General features: G+C 40.7%; 1 protein-coding gene across 3 annotated transcripts in view; it reads left to right on the top strand.

Moving 5' to 3' along the window:
* Positions 1 to 25,494, top strand: part of ttn.1 (titin, tandem duplicate 1) — a 132,977-nt gene that overhangs the window by 81,337 nt on the left and 26,146 nt on the right. For all 3 annotated transcript variants that reach the window (XM_052565195.1, XM_052565197.1, XM_052565196.1), the window contains 20 exons: positions 118 to 417; positions 510 to 920; positions 1,010 to 1,285; positions 1,377 to 1,676; positions 1,778 to 2,080; positions 2,192 to 2,491; positions 2,601 to 2,888; positions 2,998 to 3,300; positions 3,454 to 3,756; positions 3,851 to 4,156; positions 4,303 to 4,590; positions 4,684 to 4,974; positions 5,084 to 5,371; positions 5,479 to 6,069; positions 6,169 to 6,273; positions 6,466 to 6,663; positions 6,768 to 7,064; positions 7,168 to 7,755; positions 7,877 to 8,179; positions 8,253 to 25,406. In XM_052565195.1, the coding sequence (XP_052421155.1) occupies positions 118 to 417; positions 510 to 920; positions 1,010 to 1,285; positions 1,377 to 1,676; positions 1,778 to 2,080; positions 2,192 to 2,491; positions 2,601 to 2,888; positions 2,998 to 3,300; positions 3,454 to 3,756; positions 3,851 to 4,156; positions 4,303 to 4,590; positions 4,684 to 4,974; positions 5,084 to 5,371; positions 5,479 to 6,069; positions 6,169 to 6,273; positions 6,466 to 6,663; positions 6,768 to 7,064; positions 7,168 to 7,755; positions 7,877 to 8,179; positions 8,253 to 25,406 (23,193 nt within the window). The remainder of the gene's footprint in view (positions 1 to 117; positions 418 to 509; positions 921 to 1,009; positions 1,286 to 1,376; positions 1,677 to 1,777; positions 2,081 to 2,191; positions 2,492 to 2,600; positions 2,889 to 2,997; positions 3,301 to 3,453; positions 3,757 to 3,850; positions 4,157 to 4,302; positions 4,591 to 4,683; positions 4,975 to 5,083; positions 5,372 to 5,478; positions 6,070 to 6,168; positions 6,274 to 6,465; positions 6,664 to 6,767; positions 7,065 to 7,167; positions 7,756 to 7,876; positions 8,180 to 8,252; positions 25,407 to 25,494) is intronic.

Raw genomic sequence — 25,494 nt, 5'->3', positions numbered from 1 at the left:
AATGATTTTTACTGTTCATCTGGCTTATTTAAAACATGCTAAATGAGTGTAAAAAGTTATATGGCTGAAACGAATTAAATGTATATATATAAATTTATATTTTTATTTTTAAAACAGATACACCTGGACCTGTTGTTGGACTTGAGGTTGCTGACATCACAATGTCATCTTGCAACCTCACATGGTCTCCACCTGAAAGTGATGGTGGCAGTGACATCACTCATTACATTGTGGAAAAACGAGAAATTGATCGCAAGACTTGGGGAACAGTGAAGGCTAATGTTGATAACACCACATTTAAAGTTACCAATCTCGTCCCTGGAACAGAGTATTACTTCAGGGTCATTGCTGTAAATGAGTATGGTCCTGGGGTCCCAAGGGTTACAGCAAAATCCTATCTGGCCTCTGATCCTATCAGTAAGTCTATGCTGAGTGAGAACAACTTTAAAGGCTTTTAGAATTCTTGTTAAAAGGGTATTTATATAACAATTGTGTCTTTTTCCCTCAAGGCAAGCCTGACCCACCACAAAAGGTTGATGTTCTGGAGATTACTAAGAACAGTGCAACTGTGGGATGGGTGAAACCAATGCGTGATGGTGGGGCTAAAATTGATGGCTACATTATTGAATATCTTGAGCTTCCAATGCCTAAACCTCCCAAGATACCAGTAGTGGCTGAAGGTGAGGTTGAGCCTGGTGTAGAGCCGGTGGCTCCGCCCCCACCTGAACCTGTGGTGGAGGAAGAGAAGGAGGAGAAAAAGGAGGAATGGACGCCGTACACAGTTGTAAAAGATTTAAGCATCTCTGTTGCTGGATTAAAGGAGGGAAGAAAATATCGCTTCAGAGTGGCAGCAAAAAATGCCATGGGATCCAGTCTTCCCACAGAGACCAGAGAAGCTTATGAGATCAAAGAGCAGATGCGTAAGTTATTAAATCATATATTACTCAAACATATTTTGAACTAAATTTCCATTAAAAATCTGTCCAATCTTGTTATTTTTTTTCCCCAGTGGAGCCCAAAATCATCATGCCTGAGCTTGTCACTGCAAAGGCAGGAGCAAAACTGAGGGTTGAGGCTCTTGTATCTGGAAAGCCAGCACCATCATGCCAATGGAAACGAGGAGAAAATAATATAGTCCCATCAAGCCGTCTTGCGGTGCACAAATCTCAAAACATGTGTGTGCTCATCATTAAGGATGTTTCACGACAAGACAGTGGTGATTACAGCCTTGTTGCTGAGAACAACACTGGAAAAGTTGACCAGACTTTGAAAATCATTATCAGAGGTTAGAACTTATCATTTTACATGATGACCTTGATAATAATATATTATGTGAACATTTAGTTAATTTTCCAACAAACATTCTTATTTCTCAGATATTCCTGGACCACCTGAGCCACCATTTGAGATCAGTGACATAGATTCTGATGCTTGCACACTTTCTTGGAACAAACCAATTGAAGATGGTGGTAGCAATATCACCAATTATGTGGTTGAAAAGTGTGATGTAAGCAGAGGTGACTGGGTTACTGCTCTTTCCAGTTGTGGCAAAGCTGGCTGCAGAATCGGAAAGCTTATTCCTGGAAAGGAATATATTTTCCGTGTTCGTGCTGAGAACAGATTTGGTATTTCAGACCCCCTGTCATCTGAAAGGATGGTTGCTAAGTTCCCCTTCAGTAAGCTGAAAAACATGCATGAGCATCATCTGTCAACATGCAACAGATAATAAAAATGGTGTGGCCTGTTTGTTAGTGTTTAACAATTGAATATTTTTTAGATGTTCCTGGCGAACCTTTGAACTGCCGCATCAACAAGGTGAACAAGGACTGCATGTTTGTGGCATGGGATAAGCCTGATTCTGATGGTGGCAGTCCAGTTACTGGATACTACATTGAACGCAAAGAGAGGAACAGTCTCCTTTGGGTTAAGGCTAATGATTCTGTTGTTCGCACAACTGAATATCCTTGTGCTGGCCTAATTGAGGGTCTGGAATACACTTTCAGAGTGTCTGCTATAAACCGAGCTGGTCAGGGCAAACCAAGCAAGAAAACAGAGTTTATCACAGCAAGAACACCTGTTGGTATGTGCATATAAAATTAAATGAATTCTTAGAAATAAATGTCTGCATATTAGATAATCATGTTCTATGTTTTTCTGTTTTTTTTTTCTGTTTTTTTTTTTATAATTGTAGATGCTCCTGGAAAACCAGAGGTGCTTGACGTGACAAAGAACTCAGTTACATTGGTTTGGACAAAACCAAAGAATGATGGTGGAAGCAAAATAATTGGATACTATGTTGAAGCAATGAGGCTTCCAGGAGACACCTGGGTGCGGTGCAATACAAGTAGTCAAAATGTGCCTCGTGAGGAGTACACTGCAACTGGGTTAGAAGAGGGTGCTAAGTACCAGTTTAGGGTAATTGCCAAGACAGCAGTTAACATTAGCAGGCCGTCTGAAATCACTGACCCGATTCTGGTGTCTGCAGAAAATGGTACGCATTTTAATGTTTTGTAAATGTCTTTTAAAATGTTTTTTTAAATGGCGGTGCTGTCAACTGCTATTTTTCTTACTGATTTTCTCTCATGATTGCTTATCTATAGTACCACCAAGAATAGAGCTTTCAATACAGATGAAAAAAATGTTGCCAGTAAAGGCTGGATCAGATGTTTGCCTTGAAGCTGAAGTTTTTGGCAAACCAATGCCCAAGGTTACATGGAGCAAGAATGGAGAAGTGTTGAAAGCTGACAAAGAATTCAAGATGTCACAAAAGAGACATCTCTTTTCTCTGAGCCTTGATGCAGTTACTAAACTTCATGCAGGAAGTTATGGAATTCTTGCAGTAAATGCAAGTGGTTCTACAACTGCAGAAATAAAACTCAATGTTTTAGGTGAGTAAAATTAGAGTTGTATTCATAATCTAAATATTCCCCAAGATGAGATATAGGATATTTGTGTCTCCTTTTGTCAAAATAATGATCATATATCCCCCTTACACAGATATACCTGGCCCACCAGCCTCTATGAAGTTTGATGAGGTACTTTCAGAACAGATCAGGTTGAGCTGGGAGGCTCCACTTGCAGATGGAGGTTCTCCAATTACAAATTATGTTGTTGATAAACGTGAGACAAGCAGGGCTAACTGGGCCCAAGTTTCTGCCAAAATCAGTGGTGATACAAAAGAATGTTTAGTGGAGAGACTGATTGAGGGGCACGAATATCAGTTCCGCATTCGTGCCGAGAATCGCTATGGTACTGGTGACGGCATCATATCGGATCCTGTTGTTGCAAGAAATCCATTCAGTAAGACTTTGCTATTGGTCTATGTATTTTATTTCCTGGATATACTGTAAATACTGTAAAGCTTCTTTGACAATATCTGCATTGTAAAACGGAGTATATAGGTAATGGTGACTTAATATAATTTCTGTGTTGTAATGTGCTTGTCATTTATAGCTGTTCCTGGAGCATGTGACCCACCGGTCCTTACAAACATCACAAAGGAGCGTATGACTGTAAGCTGGAAGGAACCATCTGATGATGGAAAATCCCCTATCCTTGGATACATAGTTGAGAAACGTGAGACCAAGGAAATTAACTGGACTAAACTGAACAGAAAACCCTTGCTGGAGAGAACACTTGAGGTTGGAGATCTCTCTGAGGGAGCGCAGTATGAGTTTAGAGTCATTGCTGTTAATAAAGCTGGCCTTGGCAAACCTAGTGAACCATCTAATGCCACCTCTGCTCTAGATCCTTTGTGTGAGTATGATGATGTTTACAGTACAATATCTTGTAAATTTAGGAATATGCTCACACATACGGTATATAAATACCTCTTAAAATGTATTTACAGATCCTCCAGGCCCACCCATTTCTCCCAAAGTTATAGACACCACCAGCAGCACAATTAGACTAACTTGGACTAAGCCTGCAAATGATGGTGGTACTGAAATTTTGGGATACCTTGTCGAATGCAAGAGAACTAATACAACAGACTGGATAAGATGCAACGTACCCAAGAACCTGCAGGATACAAATTATGTTGTGACTGGACTCTTGCAGAACTCGGAGTACCAACTTCGTGTTACTGCTGTAAATAAAGTTGGATTCAGCCAGCCTTGTGAAGTTCCTGAAAAACATGTTGCCAAGGATGTTTTTGGTAAAAAAAAAATAATTTACTAACTTTTAAATAAATAATTACATATTTTCTTAAATCTCCTTTAATTCTGGTCATAAAATATATTATTAAAATATTGTGTAACTAATGCCTGCAATATATAAATGAATTTTTTTCTGTTATTCTAGCTGCTCCTGAGGCTGAGCTTGATGCTGAGCTGAAGGACACTGTGGTGCTCACGGCTGGCAGTAAAATGAAACTTCATGCCATAATTAAGGGTCGACCAGTCCCCAGGGTGACCTGGGCCAAGATGAACACCAACATTAAAGACAGACATGGAATCATAATCAAGACAACAGACACCGATACATTGGTTTATGTTGATAAAGTCAATAGATATGATGCAGGCAAATACATTCTGAATCTTGACAGTGTAAGCGGAATGAAGATGTACACCATTATTGTCAAGGTCCTTGGTGAGTTCTAAGAGGTCTTTCATATACTTATAAGTTTATAGTATTAATATTTATATTAACTAAAATAATTATCTCTCTTTTGACACTAAACAGATACTCCTGGACCTCCACTGAATCTGATGATAAAAGAGACATCAAAGGACAGTGCCTCCATCCTATGGGATGCACCTCTAATTGATGGTGGAAGTGAGATTACAGGTTACATTGTTGACAAAAGAGATGCAGAAAGGAAAGCATGGTCGAATGTTTCAAGCACTTGCACTAAAACATATTTCAAGATTGATGGTTTAGAAGCTGGAAGATCTTATTGTTTCAGGGTTCTGGCTCAAAATAAGTATGGCACTGGTGAGCCATGTGAAACTGTGGATGCTGTTAGAGCTTCTGGTGAGTGAAGATAATTTTTGATTATGTAATTTTCAACTGCAGAAAAAAGTTCAATGTATATTTTATAATAACACTGCTCATATTTATTATCGAATAAACTATATTCTAGAACAACCTGGACCAGTTATGGACTTCAAGACCTTACTGGTAACCAAGGACTCTTGTACACTTTCCTGGAAAAAGCCCATCAGTGACGGAGGAAGCCGCATCATAGCTTATGTGCTAGAGGTCCTTAATGGCGAAGACAAATGGAAGGAGCTTCTTAGATCAAAGAACATGCAATATAGTGCAAAGGACGTTATTGAAGGAAGGGAATACAAATACAGAGTTAAAGCAACAAATGATTCTGGAGATGGTCCTGTGAAAGAACTATCTGTGATTGCTAAAGATGTCAATGGTGAGATTTCTAAATCTATTTGTCATTTTTTTTGCCCTTGAGCTCTCTCTCTGGTATTTTGTGTTCTAAATCTGCTCCCTGTTAATTATTTTTCTATATTATTATAGTTTCTCCAAGCTGTGACTTGCGAGAGTTGCCCAACTTGAACTATATCGCAAAAGAAGGAAGCAATGTTCGTCTCAAGATTCCTATTAGTGGAAAGCCTGTCCCTGTTGTCACATGGAAGAAGGGAGAGGATGAAAATCTCACAGACACAGGAAGAGTGTGTGTAGAATCAACGGCAGTAAACACAACTCTTATGATACGTGACTGCCAAAGGACAGATGCCTCAAAATACACAATCACTCTTCGCAATGCTGCTGGAACAAAAGAGTCCACAATTTTTGTCAGAGTTGTTGGCAAGCCTGGAATTCCAGCTGCACCAGTAAAGTTCAAGGAAGTGACTGCAGATGGTGCAACCTTAAAATGGGGTGTTCCTAAAGATGATGGTGGATCAGAAATTACCAACTACATTCTTGAGAAACGTGATTCGATTACTAACATGTGGGTTACTGTGTCTTCATCTGTGGACACAAACAGTTTCAGAGTGACTGGTCTCCATGAGGGAACTGAGTACATCTTTAGGATTAGTGCAGAAAACAAATATGGAATTGGTGAGGGCCTCAAATCAGAGCCTATGGTTGCCAAGCATCCATTCAGTGAGTTGATTTTAAATGTTATTTTCAATATAGCTAAGATACTATAGTCAATATCAAAGTGTGAAAATCTCACTTTCTGACTCGTGATTACTTCATCAGATGTTCCAGATTCACCTCCACCCCCTCAAGTCATGAGTATGTGTCATGATTCAGCAACACTTGCATGGTTTGATCCAAGGAAAACCGGAGGCTCACCAATCACAGGTACAGACATAATTCAATATAAGACAGTAACCTTTTCATCAAGACAATGCTTTTTTTCAACTGAAATTTATTTTGAAGTGAAACAATACTACAACAATTGGATATATCAACAGTATTTTTATTTAACTATTTTATACTTAATTTTTCTTAGTGTTATTATTATTTATTTATTTAAAAAAAATTGGGTTACAGGTTATCATGTTGAATTCAAAGAAAGAAACAGCATGTTATGGAAAAGAGCGAACCCAACTGCTTTGAAGATGAGAGATTTCAAAGTGACAGGCTTAACTGAGGGTCTAGAATATGAGTTCAGAGTTATGGCTATTAATCTGGCTGGTGTTGGTAGACCAAGTCCTGCCACTGAGCCAATGGTTGCCTTGGATTCAATTGGTAAGTAAAGCTTATTTCAATTACTTGAGGCTTATATAATCCCTCATTATACACCCTACTTTGAGTAAGGTTAATTTAAAATAAATTAAAAATTTTCATTATAGATGCACCTGGCAAACCTGATGTGATTAGCATCACTAGAAGCACTGTTACACTTCAGTGGACTGAGCCTCAATATGATGGTGGACACAGGCTTACAGGCTACATTGTTGAGAGACGTGATCTCCCAGCTAAGGTCTGGGTAAAGGCTAATATAATAAATGTTGTGGACTGTGCATATACTGCAGCAGACTTGCAGGAGGGTTGCAAGTATGAATTTAGAATCCGGGCAAAGAATGCAGCGGGAGCAATAAGTCCACCCTCCGAACAAACTGATACCCTGGTGTGCATGGATGAATATGGTAAGACTAAATTACATTTTCTATTTCATATATCTAGAGTAAATGAAGTACCATGTCAACTAACCTAGGAAATTGTGCTGATTGGTTTGTTATTATTTTGCAGCGGCACCAACCATTATAATTGATCCAACAGTCAAGGAGGGGCTAACTGTCAAAGCTGGAGATACTATTGTAATTACTGCAACAAGCATTCTGGGCAAACCTCAGCCAACCTCTGTGTGGTCAAAGGGTGGAAAGTATTTCAAGCCATCAGATGTATGCCAAATAGAAACTATGCCTTCTTCTTCTACTCTTTCTATCAAATATGCAAGTAGGAAGGATTCAGGAGAGTATACAATTACAGCAAGTAACCCATTTGGTGTGAAAGAAGAAAATGTGAAAGTAACAATTTTAGATGTTCCTGGTCCTCCAGGGCCAGTTGAAGCAAGTGGAATTTCATCTGAAAAGGTCACTTTGACATGGACACCACCTCATGAGGATGGAGGATCTACGATTAAATACTATACTTTGGAGAAAAGAGAAACAAGCCGTCTCCTTTGGACCATTCTTGCTGAAAAGGTTATTGACTGCCACTTTGTTGCCAATAAGCTTATCCAGGGAAATGAGTACATCTTCAGAGTTTCTGCTGTCAACAGTTCTGGAACTGGAGATGCTTCCCATTCTGAACCAGTGAAAATGGTGGATAGCTATGGTATGGTTAAAAAAAACCTTACTCTCTCATATTATTTACATAATGTTCTTTTGTGTGATGTTTTATAGCTGGATATGTAAATGTAATATACTATTCTCAAGAGTTATATTACTTATTTCAGGTCCCCCTGGTCCGCCAGCTAAACCAGAAGTTGAAAATGTTGGAGGAAATTCTGTTACCATTGCTTGGAAAAGACCAGTTGATGATGGTGGAAGTGATATAATGGGCTACATGGTTGAAAGGAAAGAAAAGAAGGGCATGAGATGGGCCCGAGCATCAAAGAAAACAATTGCTGAACTCCACTTTGAAGTCAAAGGGCTAAAAGAGGGCGTTGAATATGAATTCAGAGTAACTGCTGAGAATAAATCTGGTTTCGGTGAGCCAAGTGAACCTTCAATGCCAGTGAGGACAAAGCTTGTTGCTGGTAAGTAAAGTGATTATTTAATATCTGATATGATAGCAAAGATGTGCCTAACATATATGCTATCAATTTTCAGATGTACCTAGTCCTCCAGTCAACCCAAGGGTCACTGACACAACAAAAACCACAGCTGAATTGCACTGGGGCAAACCACTTACTGATGGTGGCATGGAAGTCAAAGGATACCTTGTTGAGCACAAAAAGGAGGGAGAAGAAGAATGGGTGAAAGATACTGCTACGCCTTTGAGGATCACTGAGTTTGTTGTCCCCAATTTGCAAGCTGGAACAAAGTATCATTTCAGAATTTGTGCAATGAATGCAATGGGTGTTAGTGAACCAGCACAAATAAAGGATCTTGTAGAAATTGTGGAACATGAAGAAATCCCTGATTTAGAACTAGATGTAGAACTCAGAAGAACGTTAGTTGTTAGGGCAGGTGTCTCTATTCGTATATTTATTCCTATTAAAGGACGCCCAACCCCTACAGTGACTTGGACAAAAGAAGACTCACCATTGAAAACTCGTGCAATCATCGACAGTACTGAATCCTATACCCTGTTGGTCATTCCCGACTGTAATAGACGTGATGCAGGGAAATATGATTTAACATTAGAGAATGCTGCTGGAAAGAAGACTGCTTCTGTGGTTGTAAGGGTTTTGGACTCCCCTGGTCCTCCTCTCAATCTGAAACCCAAAGCAATTGACAAAGAGATTATCACATTGGAATGGGAAATGCCTCTTATTGATGGAGGTGCTAAAATAACTAATTACATCATTGAGAAGAGAGAGTCTACTCGCAAGGCATACACTGCTGTAATCACAAAATGTGATACATGCTCCGTCAGAGTTCCTGATCTGGCAGAAGGTTTGGAATATTATTTCAGGGTTTCTGCTGAAAATGAGTATGGCATTGGTGAAGCAGTTGAAACCCCTGACCCAATCAGAGTATCTCAAGCACCAGCTCCACCAGAAAATGTCACTTTTACTGATGTCACAAAGAACTCAGTTAGTCTTGCATGGACTAAACCAAAACATGATGGTGGAAGTAGGGTTACTGGGTATGTAATTGAAGCACAAAAGAAAGGAACAGACCAGTGGGCCCATGTGACAACTGTGAAAACGTTGGACTTTACTGTAAAAAATCTTAACGAAAATGAAGAGTACATATTCCGTGTAATGGCAGTAAACAGTTCAGGGCGAAGTCTTCCTCGTGTAAGCAAGCTTGTAGTTATCAAAGAACAAAGTTCAGAACCAGAATTTGATCTCCGTGGTGTGTGTCAGAAGACAGTTATTGCCAAGGCTGGCGATGATATAAAGGTTGAGGTTCCCGTTTCTGGACGTCCTAAGCCTACAGTTTCTTGGCAGAAAGACAATCAAGCCCTCAAATTAACACAAAGGACAATGATTGAAAATACTTCTACCTCAACTATCTTGATCATAAATGAATGTTTAAGAAGTGACAGTGGAAAATACTCAATGACAGGAAAGAACATTGTTGGCTCGGTTACTGATAGCATCACAGTAAAAGTGCATGATGTGCCTGGACCACCAAAGGGACCAATTAAACTGGACAAAATATCTCGTACTTTTATTGAGTTCTCATGGGAAGCTCCTGAAAATGATGGCGGTGTACCAATCAATAACTATATTGTAGAAATAAGGGAAACTACTAGCCAGACATGGGTAGAACTGTCCTCAATGATTATTCGTACAACATTTAAAGCAACCCGTTTAACAACAGGAACTGAATATCAATTCCGCGTCAAGGCTAAAAACAGATATGGAACAGGGCCACCATTAACATCAGAAGCAGTGGTTGCTGCATATCCATTTAAGGTACCTGGGCCACCTGGAACACCCAAAGTCGTCACTTTCACCAAAGATACAATGACAATTGGTTGGAATGAGCCTGTTTCTGATGGTGGAAGCGAGGTCATTGGTTACCATGTTGAAAGGAAAGAGAGGAGCAGTATTGTCTGGCACAGAATCAGCAAGGCACTTGTGATCGGAAATCTGTTCAAATCCACCGGACTAGAGGATGGTGTGGCATATGAGTTCCGTGTGATTGCTGAAAACATAGCTGGAATTGGAAAACCAAGCAAAGCTTCTGAACCAATGCTTGCTCTTGATCCAGTAGATCCACCTGGTCAACCTGTCCCAATCAATGTGTCCAAAAATGCCATCACTATTCAGTGGACAAAGCCAGAGTATGATGGTGGATTTAAGATTACTGGCTATACTGTGGAAAAGAGAGATCTTCCAGCTGGACGCTGGATAAGAGCTAACTTTACAAATATCATTGAAACCACTTTCACTATAAGCGGTCTAACACAAAATGAATCTTATGAATTCCGTGTACTTGCAAGAAATTCAGCTGGTGCGGTTAGTAACCCATCAGATCCATCAGATCCAATTATTTGCAAAGATGACATTGAAGAACCAAGGATTATGGTTGATGCTAAATTTAAAGATATTGTCCTTGTCAAAGCTGGAGAGGTGTTCAAACTTGAAGCTGATGTTGCAGGCCAGCCATTACCATCCATGGTTTGGTCGAAAGATGGAAAAGATGTTGAAAACACATCCAAACTACAGATCAAGATGACAGAACTTACAGCAGTTTTGATCAACAAGGATTCTGTCAGAAGGGATGGTGGTGAATTTATTTTGACAGCAACAAATGTTGGTGGCTTTGCTAAGCATGTTTTCAATGTAAAGGTTCTTGATAGACCAGGACCACCTAAGGGACCTCTGGCAGTTTCTGATATTACAGCTGAAAAATGTGTGCTAACATGGAATCCACCTGCAGATGATGGAGGTGCAGACATCGAACATTATGTTATTGAAAAACGTGAGTCAAGCAGGCTTGCTTGGACAAATGTGGCATCTGAATTGCAGGTTAATCAGTGCCAAGTGATAAAGTTGCTCAAAGGAAACGAATACATTTTCAGAGTTATGGCTGTTAACAAGTATGGTGTTGGAGAACCTCTTGAGTCTGAAGCAATAATTGCAGATAATCCATATGTACGACCAGATCCTCCACAAACACCTGAGATAACAGCGGTCACCAAGGATTCAGTAGTCATCTGTTGGGGTGCACCTGCTAGCAATGGTGGAAGTGAAATCACCAACTATCGTATTGAGAAAAGAGACAGGATTAGTTTGCGTTGGGTAAAATGCAACAAGAGGAATGTTACTGACTTACATTTCAAGGTTGCTGCTCTTGTTCCAGGCCATGAATATGAGTTCAGAGTTTTTGCTGAAAATGCGGCAGGAATAAGTGAACCAAGTCCTTCTTCACCATTTGTCAAGGCTACAGATACTCTTTTCAAACCAGGTCCCCCTGGCAACCCAAGAATCCTGGACACAACAAATTCTTCAATCACGCTTGCATGGAACAAACCAGTTTATGATGGTGGTTCTGAAATTACTGGCTATATTCTTGAAACCTGTCTCCCTGGAACTGAAGAAGAATGGACAATTGTCTCCCCTAAAGAGGGTGTAAAGGGAACATCATTTACAATTACAAATCTTAAGGAAAATCAGGAATACAAAATTAATGTGTCAGCTGTAAATTGCGAGGGTATTGGAGAAGCAGCACCTGTACCAGGTTCACCTAAAGCAGAGGAAAGACTCATACCACCAGAGGCTGACCTTGATGCTGAACTTCGTAAGATTGTGAACATCAGAGCATGCAATACACTAAGACTTTTTGTGCCAATTAGAGGAAGACCAACACCAGAGACCAAATGGTCAAGAGAGAATGATGAACCTTTAGACAGAGCTACAATTGAGACAACATCATCTTTTACATCACTGGTTATTGCCAATGTGAATAGATTTGACAGTGGCAAATACAATTTGACTGTAGAAAACAGCTCTGGAACAAAGACAGTCTCTGTAATAGTTAGAGTTTTAGATACACCTGCAGCACCACAAAACCTAAAAATCAGCCAGGTCACTAAAGAAAGTGTTTCACTCATATGGGATCCTCCACTTAATGATGGTGGCACAAAAATTAAGAATTATATTGTTGAGAAGCGTGAGGCTACAAGAAAGGCATATGCTACAGTAAATGCCAATTGTCACAAAACTACTTACACAGTTGACCAGCTCCAAGAAGGATGCAACTACTATTTCAGAGTTCTGGCAGAAAATGAATATGGCATTGGTCTCCCTATGGAGACTGGTGAATCTGTTAAAGTGTCTGAAAAGCCACTTCCCCCTGGCAAGATTATACTTCAAGATGTCACAAAGACAAGTGTGACATTATCATGGGAAAAGCCTGAACATGATGGAGGAAGCAGAGTGGTGGCATATGTTGTAGAGATGCAGAGCAAAGGGAGTGAAAAATGGACACAAGCTGTGATTGTCAAGGTACCTGAAGCAGTTATTACTGGGCTTGTACCTGGTGAAGAGTATATGTTCCGTGTTTCTGCAAGGAATGAAAAAGGAACCAGTGATCCTCGTCAAATTGGTGTGCCTGTGATTGCCAAAGACCTTGTAATTGCTCCATCTGCTAAGATGTTGTTCTCCACATTCAGCGTCCTGGCAGGAGAAGATTTGACAATTGATATTCCTTATAATGCTCGTCCCAAAGCTACCATTTCATGGCTAAAGGAAGCAGTTCCACTTAAACGAACAACCAGAGTTAACTTTTCATCTACGGATACACAGCTGCATTTAGTAATCAAAGAGGCCTGTAGAGATGATGTTGGCCAGTATAGTATTAAACTATCAAATACAGCTGGTGAGACAAAAGCAGACATTAGAATTGTTGTTCTTGACAAACCTGGTCCACCAACAGGCCCTGTTAACATTGATGAAGTAACATCTGACAGTGTTACCATTTCTTGGAAGCCACCAGAGTATGACGGGGGCTGCACTATTAATAACTATATAGTAGAAAAGAGGGACACATCCACAACTAATTGGCAGATTGTAGCAGCAAATCTAGCAAGAACTAAAATTAAGGCAGGAAGACTAAAAACAGGCTCTGAATATCAATTCAGAATTGCAGCAGAGAACAGATATGGCAAAAGCCCTCTGCTTGTGTCTGAGTGTGTAGTTGCACAGTACCCGTACAAATTACCAGGCCCTCCTGGAACACCTTTCTTGCAGTCTTCCACAAAAGATAGTATGGTGATAGTGTGGAATGAACCTGTCATTGATGGTGGAAGTACAATCTTAGGGTATCACCTTGAGCGAAAAGAGAGAAATAGCATTCTTTGGATGAAATTAAACAAAAGTATAATCCAGGACACAACATTCAAGACAACAGGACTTGAAGAAGGCATGGAATATGAATTCAGAGTTTATGCTGAAAACATTGTTGGCATTGGAAAGGCTAGTAAGATCTCAGAGGGCTATACTGCCAGAGATCCTTGTGATCCTCCTGGAACACCAGAAGCAGTTAGAATCACAAAGAATTATATTAAAATTGCATGGACCAAGCCAGAGTATGATGGCGGAAGCAAAATCACTGGATATATTGTAGAAAAGAAGGAACTGCCTGCGGGACGCTGGATGAAAGCAAATTTCACCAATATAATAGAGACTGAGTATACTGCAACAGGTCTTACTGAGGATGAGAAATATGAGTTCCGTGTCATTGCAAGAAATGCTGCTGGAGTTTTTAGTGATCCATCATATAGTACTGGACCTATCATGGCAAAGGATGAGATTGAACCACCACGTATCAGTATAGATCCAGAGTACACTCAAACAATTGTTGTAAATTCAGGGGACAACTTCAAGATTGATGCAGATATTCATGGAAAACCAACACCATCAATCTGTTGGATGAAGGGTGAGCAGGAACTTGGAAACACCATATCTCGTGAAATTAAAAGCACAGAAAGCTATACCTGTTTGACTGTAAAGGAGGCCAAACTTGCTGATGGAGGTCAATATACTCTACTGCTGCAAAATCCAGGAGGAGAGAAGACTGTACAAGTCAATATCTGTGTCCTTGATAAGCCTGGGCCACCAGAGGGACCCATCTATATTACAGGTGTAACTAGTGAACAATGCTGCCTTTCTTGGAAACCACCTAAACAAGATGGTGGCAGCGAGATCACTCATTATATTGTTGAAAAAAGAGAGACTAGCAGACTACTTTGGACAGTTGTTGAACCCAAACTCCAAGCTCTAAACCTTAAAATACTGAAACTACTAGAAGGAAATGAATATATTTTCAGAGTTTTACCAGTAAACAAATTTGGTGTTGGTGAGCCCCTCCAATCAAGTGCAGTTGTTATCAAGAATCCATTTACACCTCCAGATGCACCAAAAGGAGTGGAAGTCTCTAATGTCAAGAAAGATTCAATGGTCATAACCTGGGAGGCCCCAACAAATGATGGAGGTACTCCTATCACTGGTTATATTATTGAGAAACATGACAAGGAAGGCATTAGATGGACCAGATGCAACATGAAAACAGTTACTAACCTCACATTTAAAGTTACTGGACTCCTGGAGAACCACCTCTACGAATTTAGAGTTTCTGCTGAGAATGCTGCTGGAGTTAGTGAGGCAAGTTCTGCAACTGTATTCTATAAAACCCTGGATCCTGTATTCAAGCCAGGTCCACCACATAATCCAAAAGTGTTAGACATGACCAAATCATCTGTTGTACTTGCATGGGGAAAGCCTATTTATGATGGTGGCTGTGAAATCCAGGGATATATTGTTGAAGTATGTGAAGCAAAAGCAGCCATAGAGGAGACAAAGTCTCCAGGAGAAGAAGGAAAGGCAGCTACAGATGAATGGACAATCTGCACTCCACCAACAGGTGTTAAACTGACACGTTTTAATGTGGAAAATCTGAAAGAAAAGCAGGAATATAAATTCAGGGTTTGTGCGGTTAACAAGGTTGGTGTTGGGGAGCATGCTGATGTTGCAGGGTCCATACTGCCAGAGGACAAAACTGAGGAACCAGATCTTGATATTGATGCTGAGTTTAGAAAGCTTGTACGTATTAAAGCTGGAGGTTCCCTTAGAATGTTTATCCCTTTCAAAGGAAGACCAGCACCACAAATCAAATGGGAAAAAGATGGTGGGCAAGTTAAGGAAACAGCACAGATTGAGACCACCAGCAGTCACACTTATCTTGTGATTGATAAAGTCAACAGGGCAGACAGTGGTAAATATACTGTTACTGCAGAAAACTCTGCTGGTGCAAAATCTGAAGCAATTATTGTGAAGGTCCTTGACACACCAAGCGCTCCTTTCAACTTCAAAGTTAAAGAAATTACAAAAGAATCTGTTACTCTTACATGGGAGCCTCCAATTTTGGATGGTGGAGCAAAGATAAAAAATTACATTGTTGAAAAACGTGAGAGCACAAGAAAAACATTTTCTGCTGTTGTCACAAACTGCCACAAACTCTCTTGGAAAGTTGAACCACTTCAAGAAGGCTGCAGTTACTATTTTAGAGTGCTTGCAGAAAATGAACATGGTATAGGGCTTCCAGCCGATATCACAGATCCTTTAAAGGTTTCAGAGGTGCCACAATGTCCTGGAAAATTAAGTGTTGTTGATGTTACTAAAACAAGTGTGTCTCTTTCTTGGGAAAAGCCGATTCATGATGGTGGTAGTAGAATTATTCAATACCTTGTTGAAATGCAGGTCAAGGGTAATGATAAATGGTCTGGATGTGCCAATGTAAAAACACTGGAAGCTGTAATCAGTAATTTGAACCCTGGCGAAGAGTACACTTTCAGAGTAATTGCTATCAATGAAAAAGGAAAGAGTGACCCAAGAACACTTGCTGTCCCTGTGCAAGCAAAGGACCTTGTCTTTGGGCCTGATGTAAGACCTGCATTTAGCAACTACAGTGTTCTTGTTGGAAAGGACCTTCAAGTTGAAATCCCATTTTCTGGACGTCCAAAACCAAAGGTTACATGGACAAAGGATGGTGCAGCCCTTAAGTTCACAACAAGGGTTAACATTTCTAATACACCACACAGCACTGTTCTTAGCATCAAAGAAGCAGCGAGAGAAGATGGTGGAATGTATGGAATAAACGTTTCCAATGTTGTTGGACAAAAGGATGCAACCATTGAAATCATCACTCTTGATAAACCTGGCCCACCAACTGGCCCTGTGCGTTTTGATGAGATAACTGTTTCAAGCGCTACCTTGTCGTGGGATCCTCCAAAGTATACTGGTGGTTGCCCCATTTCAAATTATATTGTGCAAAAGAGAGATACAACTTCTACAACATGGGAGAATGTTGCAATTTCATTAGCAAGAACAACACTTAAAGTTGTGCGACTGAAGACTGGTGCTGAATATCAGTTCAGAATCATTGCTCAAAACAGGTATGGTAAGAGCTATGCTCTGGACTCTTCAACTGTTGTTGCTCAGTATCCATATAGAGAACCAGGACCACCAGGAACTCCATTTGTGTCATGTCTATCAAAGGATCATATGGTTGTTGAGTGGAATGAGCCAGTCTCAGATGGCGGCAGCACCATTATTGGATATCATCTTGAAAGGAAGGAGAGGAACAGCATTCTGTGGACAAAGATAAATAAGACACTGATTCAAGAAACAAGATTCAAAACCAGTCCTTTAGAGGAAAGTGTTGAATATGAGTTCAGAGTGTATGCGGAAAATATCGTTGGCATTGGAAGATGCAGCAAAATCTCAGAAGGCTTTGTTGCTCGGGATCCATGTGATCCTCCTGGAACCCCAGAAGCTGTCCATGTGACTAAAAATTCAATAACTATCCAGTGGACAAAGCCAGAGTATGATGGTGGAAGTGTTATCACTGGTTATACTGTTGAGAAACGTGATCTTCCTGAAGGACGCTGGATGAAAGCAAGTTTCACTAATGTTATTGAAACCAATTTTACTGTCACTGGGCTGACAGAAGGTGCAAAGTATGACTTCAGGGTAATTGCAAAGAATGCAGTTGGGACTATCAGCAAACCATCATACAACAGTGGACCTATTTCTGCATTGGATGAAGTAGAGCCACCAAAGTTCTCTATTGACCCAGAATACACTCAGACTCTAATTGTGAATGCAGGAGATACATTCAAACTTGATGCTGATGTTCATGGTAAACCACTTCCTGCAATCCAGTGGTTTAAGAATGAAAAGGAGCTTGAAAACACAATAAGATGTGACATCAAGAACACTGACAACAGAGCATTGATTATAGTAAAAGATGCAGTCAGACAAGATGGTGGAAACTACACTCTTCAGCTCACTAATGTGGCTGGATCTCAAACCGTTCAGTTCCATGTGAAAGTCCTTGATAAACCAGGTCCACCAGAAGGGCCTCTTCATGTCACAGGCATGTCCAGTGATAAATGCACACTGATATGGCATGCTCCACTAGATGATGGAGGAAACACTATCACTCATTACATTATTGAGAGACGTGAGACAAGTCGACTTGCTTGGACTGTGGTTTGTAATGATTGCAAAACTACAACATACAAAGTGACAAAACTCCTGGAAGGTAATGAATATATATTCCGTGTCATGGCTGCGAACAGTTATGGTGTTGGGGAGCCAATTGAAGCACCATCCGTATTAATGAAAGATCCATTTATTCCACCTGGATCACCACAAATTATTGAGGTAACAAATATTGCAAGGGATTCCATGACTATTTGCTGGAGTGCACCAGATACTGATGGTGGAAGTGAAATTCTTGGTTACATCATTGAGAAGAGAGACAGATCTGGAATTAGATGGACAAGGTGCAACAGACAAAAAGTAACTGATGTATGCTTCAGAGTGCATGGCTTAATTGAGGATCATGAGTATGAATTCAGAGTGTCAGCTGAAAATGCAGCTGGAATTGGAGAACCTAGCTTGGCAACTTCATACTACAAGGCTTGTGATCCCAAATACAAACCTGGCCCACCCATGTATGCACATGTTGTTGATACTACCAATACTTCAATTACAGTGGCATGGGGAAAACCCCTTAATGATGGAGGATGTGCAATTCAAGGATATATTGTAGAGACCTGCAAAGCTGAAGAGGAAGAATGGACTATGTGCACTCCCCCTACTGGCTTACGTGTCAACAGATTTGAAATCACTAAGCTAACAGAAAAACAAGAATATAAGATTCAAATATGTGCCATCAATAAATTAGGTGTTGGAGAACCTGCAGTTATTCCAGGAACTGCCAAGCCTGAAGACAAGCTGGAGACCCCTGAAATTCACCTCGATTCAGAACTAAGGAAAGGCATTGTTGTTCGTGCAGGAGGGTCAGTGAGAATCAGTATACCATTCAAAGGTAGACCAATGCCAGATATCAAATGGACTAAAGATGAAGCTGAACTGTCAGAAAAGACGGTAATTGAAAAGGGTCTTAACTTCACCCAGCTTTCAATTGACTCCTGTGATAGAAGGGACTCTGGAAAATACACTGTGACTCTACAGAATAGCAGTGGCTCTGTATCTGAATTTGTGGCTGTTAAAGTGTTAGATACACCTGGAGCCCCACTAAATCTTGTAGTTAAGGATATCAAGAAGGACTCTGTTACACTTGTTTGGGAACCACCACTTATTGATGGAGGTGCAAAGATCAAGAATTATATTGTTGACAAGCGTGAATCCACAAGAAAAGCCTATGCAAATATAACAACCAAGTGCAGCAAAACAACTTATAAGGTGGAAAATCTTGCAGAAGGGGCCATGTATTATTTCAGAGTTATGGCTGAAAATGAATATGGCGTTGGTTTGTCAGTTGAAACAAAAACTGCTTCAAAGGCATCTGAAGTACCTCAGCCAGTTGGAAAGGTGATGCTGACAGATGTGACAAAAGTAAGTGCATCTCTGGCCTGGGAAAAGCCAGAGCATGATGGAGGTAGTAGGATTGCAGGCTACTTGATTGAAATGCAGCCAAAAGGAACTGACAAATGGGGTGTGGCAACAAATGTAAAAACATGTGAGGGAACAGTCACTGGACTGACTGGTGGTCAGGAATATTTGTTCCGTGTTTTGGCATACAATGAGAAAGGCAAAAGTGAGCCAAAGCCCCTTGCTGCTCCAGTTATTGCCAATGACCTCACAATTGAACCAAGCCTAAATTTGCAGTTCAATACATATAGTGTTAAATCTGGAAAGGATTTCAAACTTGAAATACCTGTTTTTGGACGTCCAAAACCAAAGATCACTTGGTCAAAGGATGGACAGACACTTAAAGTAACATCCAGAGTTACTACTTTCTTTACACCAACATCCACAACCCTGCAGATTACTGAAGCCTGTAAAGATGACCTTGGAAAGTATACAGTTACGGCAACAAACAGTGTTTGTGCAGTTACAGAAGATATCAGTATCATAATCCTTGATAAACCTGGTCCACCCACAGGACCAATAAAAGTAAACGAAGTGAGCAACAATTCTGTTTCCATCTCATGGGAACCTCCGGAGTATACAGGAGGCTGCCAAGTAAAGCATTATATTGTTGAAAAGCGAGACACCACTGAAACTACTTGGCAAGTTGTTGCTGGATCAGTTGCCAGGACATCCCTCAAAATTACCAAGCTGAAAACAGGTGCTGAGTATCAGTTTAGAGTCATTGCTGAGAACAGATATGGTAAGGGGGCTCCTTTGGATTCTAAGTCCATTGTTGTGCAGTATCCTTACAAACCACCTGGTCCACCTGGTACTCCAAATGTGAAATCTGCCACCAAGGATCAAATGATAATTGAGTGGAATGAACCAGTGAGTGATGGTGGCAGTTCAGTGATTGGCTACCACCTTGAGAGCAAAGAAAGAACAAGTATTCTATGGACAAAACTAAATAAAACACTTATTACTGATACTGTTTTCAAAATATGCAATCTTGAAGAAGGCATTGGATATGAATTCAGGGTATATGCAGAAAACATTGTTGGTATTGGCAGAGCAAGCAAAGTTTCAGAGAGCTTTGTTGCCCGTGACCCATGTGATCCACCTGGAACCCCTGAGGCTGTTACAATAGCAAAGGACCACATTAAGATTCAGTGGTCTAAGCCTCAATATGATGGTGGCAGCAAAGTGACTGGATATATTGTTGAGAGAAGAGATTTGCCTGAGGGTCGATGGATAAGGGCAAATTTTACCAATGTAATTGAGACAGAATTTACAAACACAGGCTTAACGGTAAACAATCAATATGAATTTAGAATAATTGCAAGAAATGCAGTTGGTGTCTTCAGCGAGCCTTCAGACAGCACTGGACCAATTACGGCTACAGATGAAATTGAACCTCCAAGTGTTTCAATGGATCCTAAGTACAAGGATGTCATTGTTGTCAGTGCTGGAGACAACATAGTTTTGGATGCAGATATACATGGTAAACCAACACCTGATATTCAGTGGCTAAAAGAAGGAAAGGAAATGGATAAGACATTGCGTATTGAAGTAAGAAGTACACAGAAATGTGCTTCTATTACAATAAAAGATTGTACAAGATTGGATGGTGGAGACTATACCCTTGTATTAAGTAACAGTGGTGGAACAAAAACAATTCCAATAACCGTAAAAGTTCTTGACAGACCAGGTCCACCAATCGGACCACTACGAGTGACTGGCATCATGTCTGACAAATGTCATCTGTCCTGGTCTGAGCCCTTGCAGAATGGTGGAGCCAATATTTCTCATTATATCCTTGAGAAAAGGGAAACTAGCAGACTATCATGGACTGTTGTGGATTCTAACATTCCTAGTGTAAATTATAAGGTGACCAAGCTCTTACAAGGTGATGAGTATATCTTTAGAGTTACGGCTGTCAACAAATATGGCATTGGTGAACCTCTAGAATCTGAGGCAATTATTGCACGCAATCCATACAAGCCACCAAGTGTGCCATCAACACCAGAAGCAAGTGAGATTACAAAGGATTCAATAACTCTCTCATGGACTGCCCCTGAGAGTGATGGTGGATCAGAAATTAAGTGTTATCACTTAGAGAAGCGTGACAAAGATGGTGTAAGGTGGACAAAATGCAACAGACAGAAGCTGACCGATCTGCATTTCAAAGTAACTGGTCTGTCAGAGGGACATTTCTATGAGTTCCGTGTGTCTGCTGAAAATGAAGCTGGTGTGGGAGAATTTAGTGACCTATCTCTGTTTTATAGAGCAATTAATGCCACAACTCCCCCAGGTCCACCTCATCATCCTAAAGTGACAGATCACACAAGCTCATCAGTCTCTCTGTCTTGGGGAAAACCTGCTACTGATGGTGGTGCATATATTAAAGGTTATATTGTTGAGATGAAAGAGGTTTCTTCAGAGGAATGGATCATATGCACACCCCCAGCTGGTATTCAAGCAACACGCCTCACAGTTGAAAACCTGAAGGAAAATGCTGAATATAACTTCCGTGTTTGTGCAATTAATTCTGAAGGAGTTGGTGAGCCTGCTGATGTTCATGGATCAGTGACTGCATCTGAAAAGATTGAAGCACCTGAGATTGAACTTGATGCAGACCTTAGGAAAGTTGTCTCTGTTCGTGCAGGAGGATCTCTTCGTCTTTTCATTACAATAAGAGGTCGACCTGAGCCATCCGTCAAATGGGAAAAGGAGGATGGGCCTTTAACTGATCGGGCTCAGATTGAATGCACAAGTTCATACACCATGCTGGTAATTGACAATGTCAATAGATTTGACAGTGGAAAATATAACTTGACTCTTGAGAACAAGAGCGGCACAAAATCTGCGTTTGTGAATGTCAGGGTGCTTGATACACCAAGTACTCCACAGAAGTTTGAAGTGAAAGATGTAAAGAAAGATTCGGTAACTCTCTGCTGGGATCCCCCACTTACAGATGGTGGGGCTAAAATAACCAATTACGTGGTTGAGAAGCGAGAATCTACAAGAAAAGCTTATACAACTGTCACAAGCAACTGCACACAGACTTCTTTTAAAGTTGATGAACTGCAGGAAGGAGGAATTTTCTACTTCCGTGTATGTGCTGTTAATGAGTATGGCTTTGGTGTGATGGCAGAAACAAAGAATCCTATAAAGGTTGCACAGGTACCTATGCCTCCCGGAAAAGTAACTCTTGTGGATGTCTCAAAGAATAGTGTGACACTTACTTGGGTTAAGCCTGTCCACGATGGAGGGAGCAAAATCCTCTGCTACAATGTAGAGATGCAACCCAAAAGTAGTGACAAATGGGGTGTAAGCTGCACAGTCAAGGTTCCAGAGGCTACTGTGAACAACCTCACGCCTGGAGAAACATACTCATTCAGGGTTATTGCATTGAATGAGAAGGGCAAGAGTGAGCCTCAAGAACTTGGTGTACCTGTTGTAGCTAAAGATATTGAGTTTGAACCCTCTGTTCATCTGCTGTTCAATACATACAGTGTTAAGGCTGGAGATGATCTTACTGTGGAAGTTCCTGTGAGAGGCAGGCCTAAGCCAGTTGTCTCTTGGAAGAAGGATGGCCTTCCTTTAAGGCAAACAACATCTCTTTCAATTGTCAACACAATAGTGTCTAGCAAAATTGTCATTAAAGAAGCTGCTATTGAACATGTTGGTAAATATGAAATCACTCTTGCTAATACAGCAGGCACCAAGTCCACAGACATTAGCATTGTTGTTCTTGATAAACCTGGGCCACCAGCTTCAGTGAAGGTTGATGCTGTGACTTCAGACAGTATTACATTGTCATGGACCCCACCAGAATATGATGGTGGATGCTCCATCAACAACTACATTGTTGAGAAGAGAGATACTAACACAACAGAGTGGCAGATTGTTTCAACAAATGTTGCCAGAACCTCAGTCAAAGTACCTCGATTGACACAGGGTTCTGAGTACCAGTTCCGCATCTATGCAGTGAATCGTTATGGAAAGGGTAAGCCAATTGATTCTCCGGGAATTACAGCAGAGTACACATTTAAACAGCCGGGCCCACCTTCTACACCCCGTGCTGCTCATGCCACCAAGGTCTTCATGCTCATCACATGGAATGAGCCAGTTAATGATGGTGGTAGCACAGTCCTTGGCTATCATTTAGAACGCAAGGAGAGAAGCAGTATTCTTTGGACAAAGGTGAACAGGACAATAATCAAGGATACTGAATTCAAAGTAACTGGTATTGAGGAAGGTATGATGTATGAATTCCGTGTATATGCTGAAAATATTGCTGGAATTGGCAAAGCAAGCAAAGCCAGTGAGCCCATAGCTGCAAGAGATCCCTGTGATCCTCCTGGTCAGCCTGTGGTAACTAGCATGACCAAATCCTCTGTCTCTTTTTCTTGGACCAAGCCTGAGTATGATGGTGGAGCCAAAGTTACTGGTTACATAATTGAGCGTAGAGATCTCCCAGAGGGTCGCTGGATAAGATGCAATTTTACCAATGTTGTAGAGACTTATTTTGATGTAACTGGCCTAACATTGGATGAGAAGTATGATTTCCGTGTCATCGCAAAGAATGCTGCTGGACTATTCAGTGAGCCATCTGACAACACTGGTCCTATTACAGTTAAAGATAATGTAGATCCACCACGCATTATGATGGATGTCAAGTTCAAGGATGTTGTGTTAGTAAAAGCTGGGGAAACTCTGAAGATAAATGCTGACATTGCAGGGCGCCCTCTTCCTGTTGCATCTTGGTCAAAGGATGGACATGAAATTGAGCAGAAGGCAAGAATTCATATAACTGGAACAGACACTAGTACTATGATAGTGGTTAAAGACTGCAAAAGGAGTGATTCTGGACAGTACGCTTTGACTTTAAAGAATGTTGCAGGAAGTGTAACAACCCCAGTAAACTGTGTTATTCTGGATAAACCAGGACCTTCAGCAGGACCACTGTCAGTAACGGGTCTCACAGCAGAGGAGTGCACACTGTCATGGGGACCACCACAAGAAATTGGTGGCTCTGAAATAACACATTATGTTGTTCAGAAACGAGAAACCAGTCGATTGGCCTGGACACTTGTACATGGAGAGGTCAAAACTACAACATTCAAGGTCACTAAGCTCCTAAAAGGAAATGAGTACATATTCAGAGTATTAGCTGTCAACAAGTTTGGACTTGGTGAAGCCCTTGAAAGTGAAATGGTCAAGATCACTGAACCATACACTATACCAGGAGCTCCAACAAATGTTGAAATTACAAGTGTGACCAGTGAGGAAATGAGGCTAACTTGGGCAAAACCAGCATCTGATGGAGGCAGCGAGATCCTTGGATATATAATTGAAAGACGAGAGAAATCTGGTATTCACTGGGTCCGTGTGAACAGGGACCTTGTGAAAGAACTAACAGCCGTAATATCAAAAATAAGAAGAGGATGTGAGTATGAGTTTAGGGTTTATGCTGAAAATTCAGCAGGCTTGAGTCCAGCCAGTGACTCATCTCTTACAGCAAGGGCAGAGGATGAACTTTTGGTACCATCCCCACCAACTAAACCTAAGATTCTGGATCATACCAAGAATTCTATTACTATCGCCTGGAAAAAGCCATTATCTGATGGTGGTGCACAGATCCTTGGATACAGTGTAGAATATAAGAAATCTGAGGATGCGGAATGGATTGTGGCTATTCAGATGACAAAAAGCAGTGAATTCACAGTTTCTGGTCTTACAACTGATGTACAGTATGTATTTGCTGTTAAAGCAATCAACAAAATTGGTGTTAGTGAACAGTCGCCTGTCTCTGAGCCACAGTCAGCAACTGAGAGAAAGGAGGAACCTGTATTTGACATTGACATTGAGATGCGAAAAACTTTAATTGTCAAGCATGGTAATTCATTTACTTTGACGGCTCTATTTAAAGGCAAGCCAGTACCTTCAGTTACATGGAATAAAGAGGAGGTCGATCTCAAAGCAAGGGCAAGCATAGAAACAACAGAAACATGCACATCTGTTACTATTGAGAAAGCAACACGAAATGACTCTGGACAATACATTGTCACTTTGGACAATGGTGTTGGAACAGCATCTTTGCCAATGATAGTCAAAGTCCTTGATACCCCTGGTCCACCAACTAATGTGAAAATTACTGAAGTCACAAAAGATTCTGCAACGTTTACTTGGGACCCTCCAGAGAATGATGGAGGAGATGCTGTTAAGGCTTATCACGTTGAGAAACGTGAAGCAAGCAAAAAGGCCTGGGTATGCGTAACAAGCAACTGTCACAGTCTGACATACAGGGTTGAAGACTTGCAAGAAGGTGCAATCTACTATTTTAGAGTCACTGGAGAAAATGAGTTTGGAACAGGTGTACCCACTGAAACTAAAGATGGAACCAAGATAACAGGTACACTTATTTCCATGTTTATTTGTCTGGAAATGAGAAAATAATAGGTTTCAGAAAAACTTTATTAATTTTGTGTTTTATATATGAT

This window comes from Carassius gibelio, chromosome B9, assembly GCF_023724105.1.
Source record: "Carassius gibelio isolate Cgi1373 ecotype wild population from Czech Republic chromosome B9, carGib1.2-hapl.c, whole genome shotgun sequence".
Classification (NCBI taxonomy): domain Eukaryota; kingdom Metazoa; phylum Chordata; class Actinopteri; order Cypriniformes; family Cyprinidae; genus Carassius; species Carassius gibelio.
This window is presented reverse-complemented; position numbering and strand designations above follow the sequence as displayed.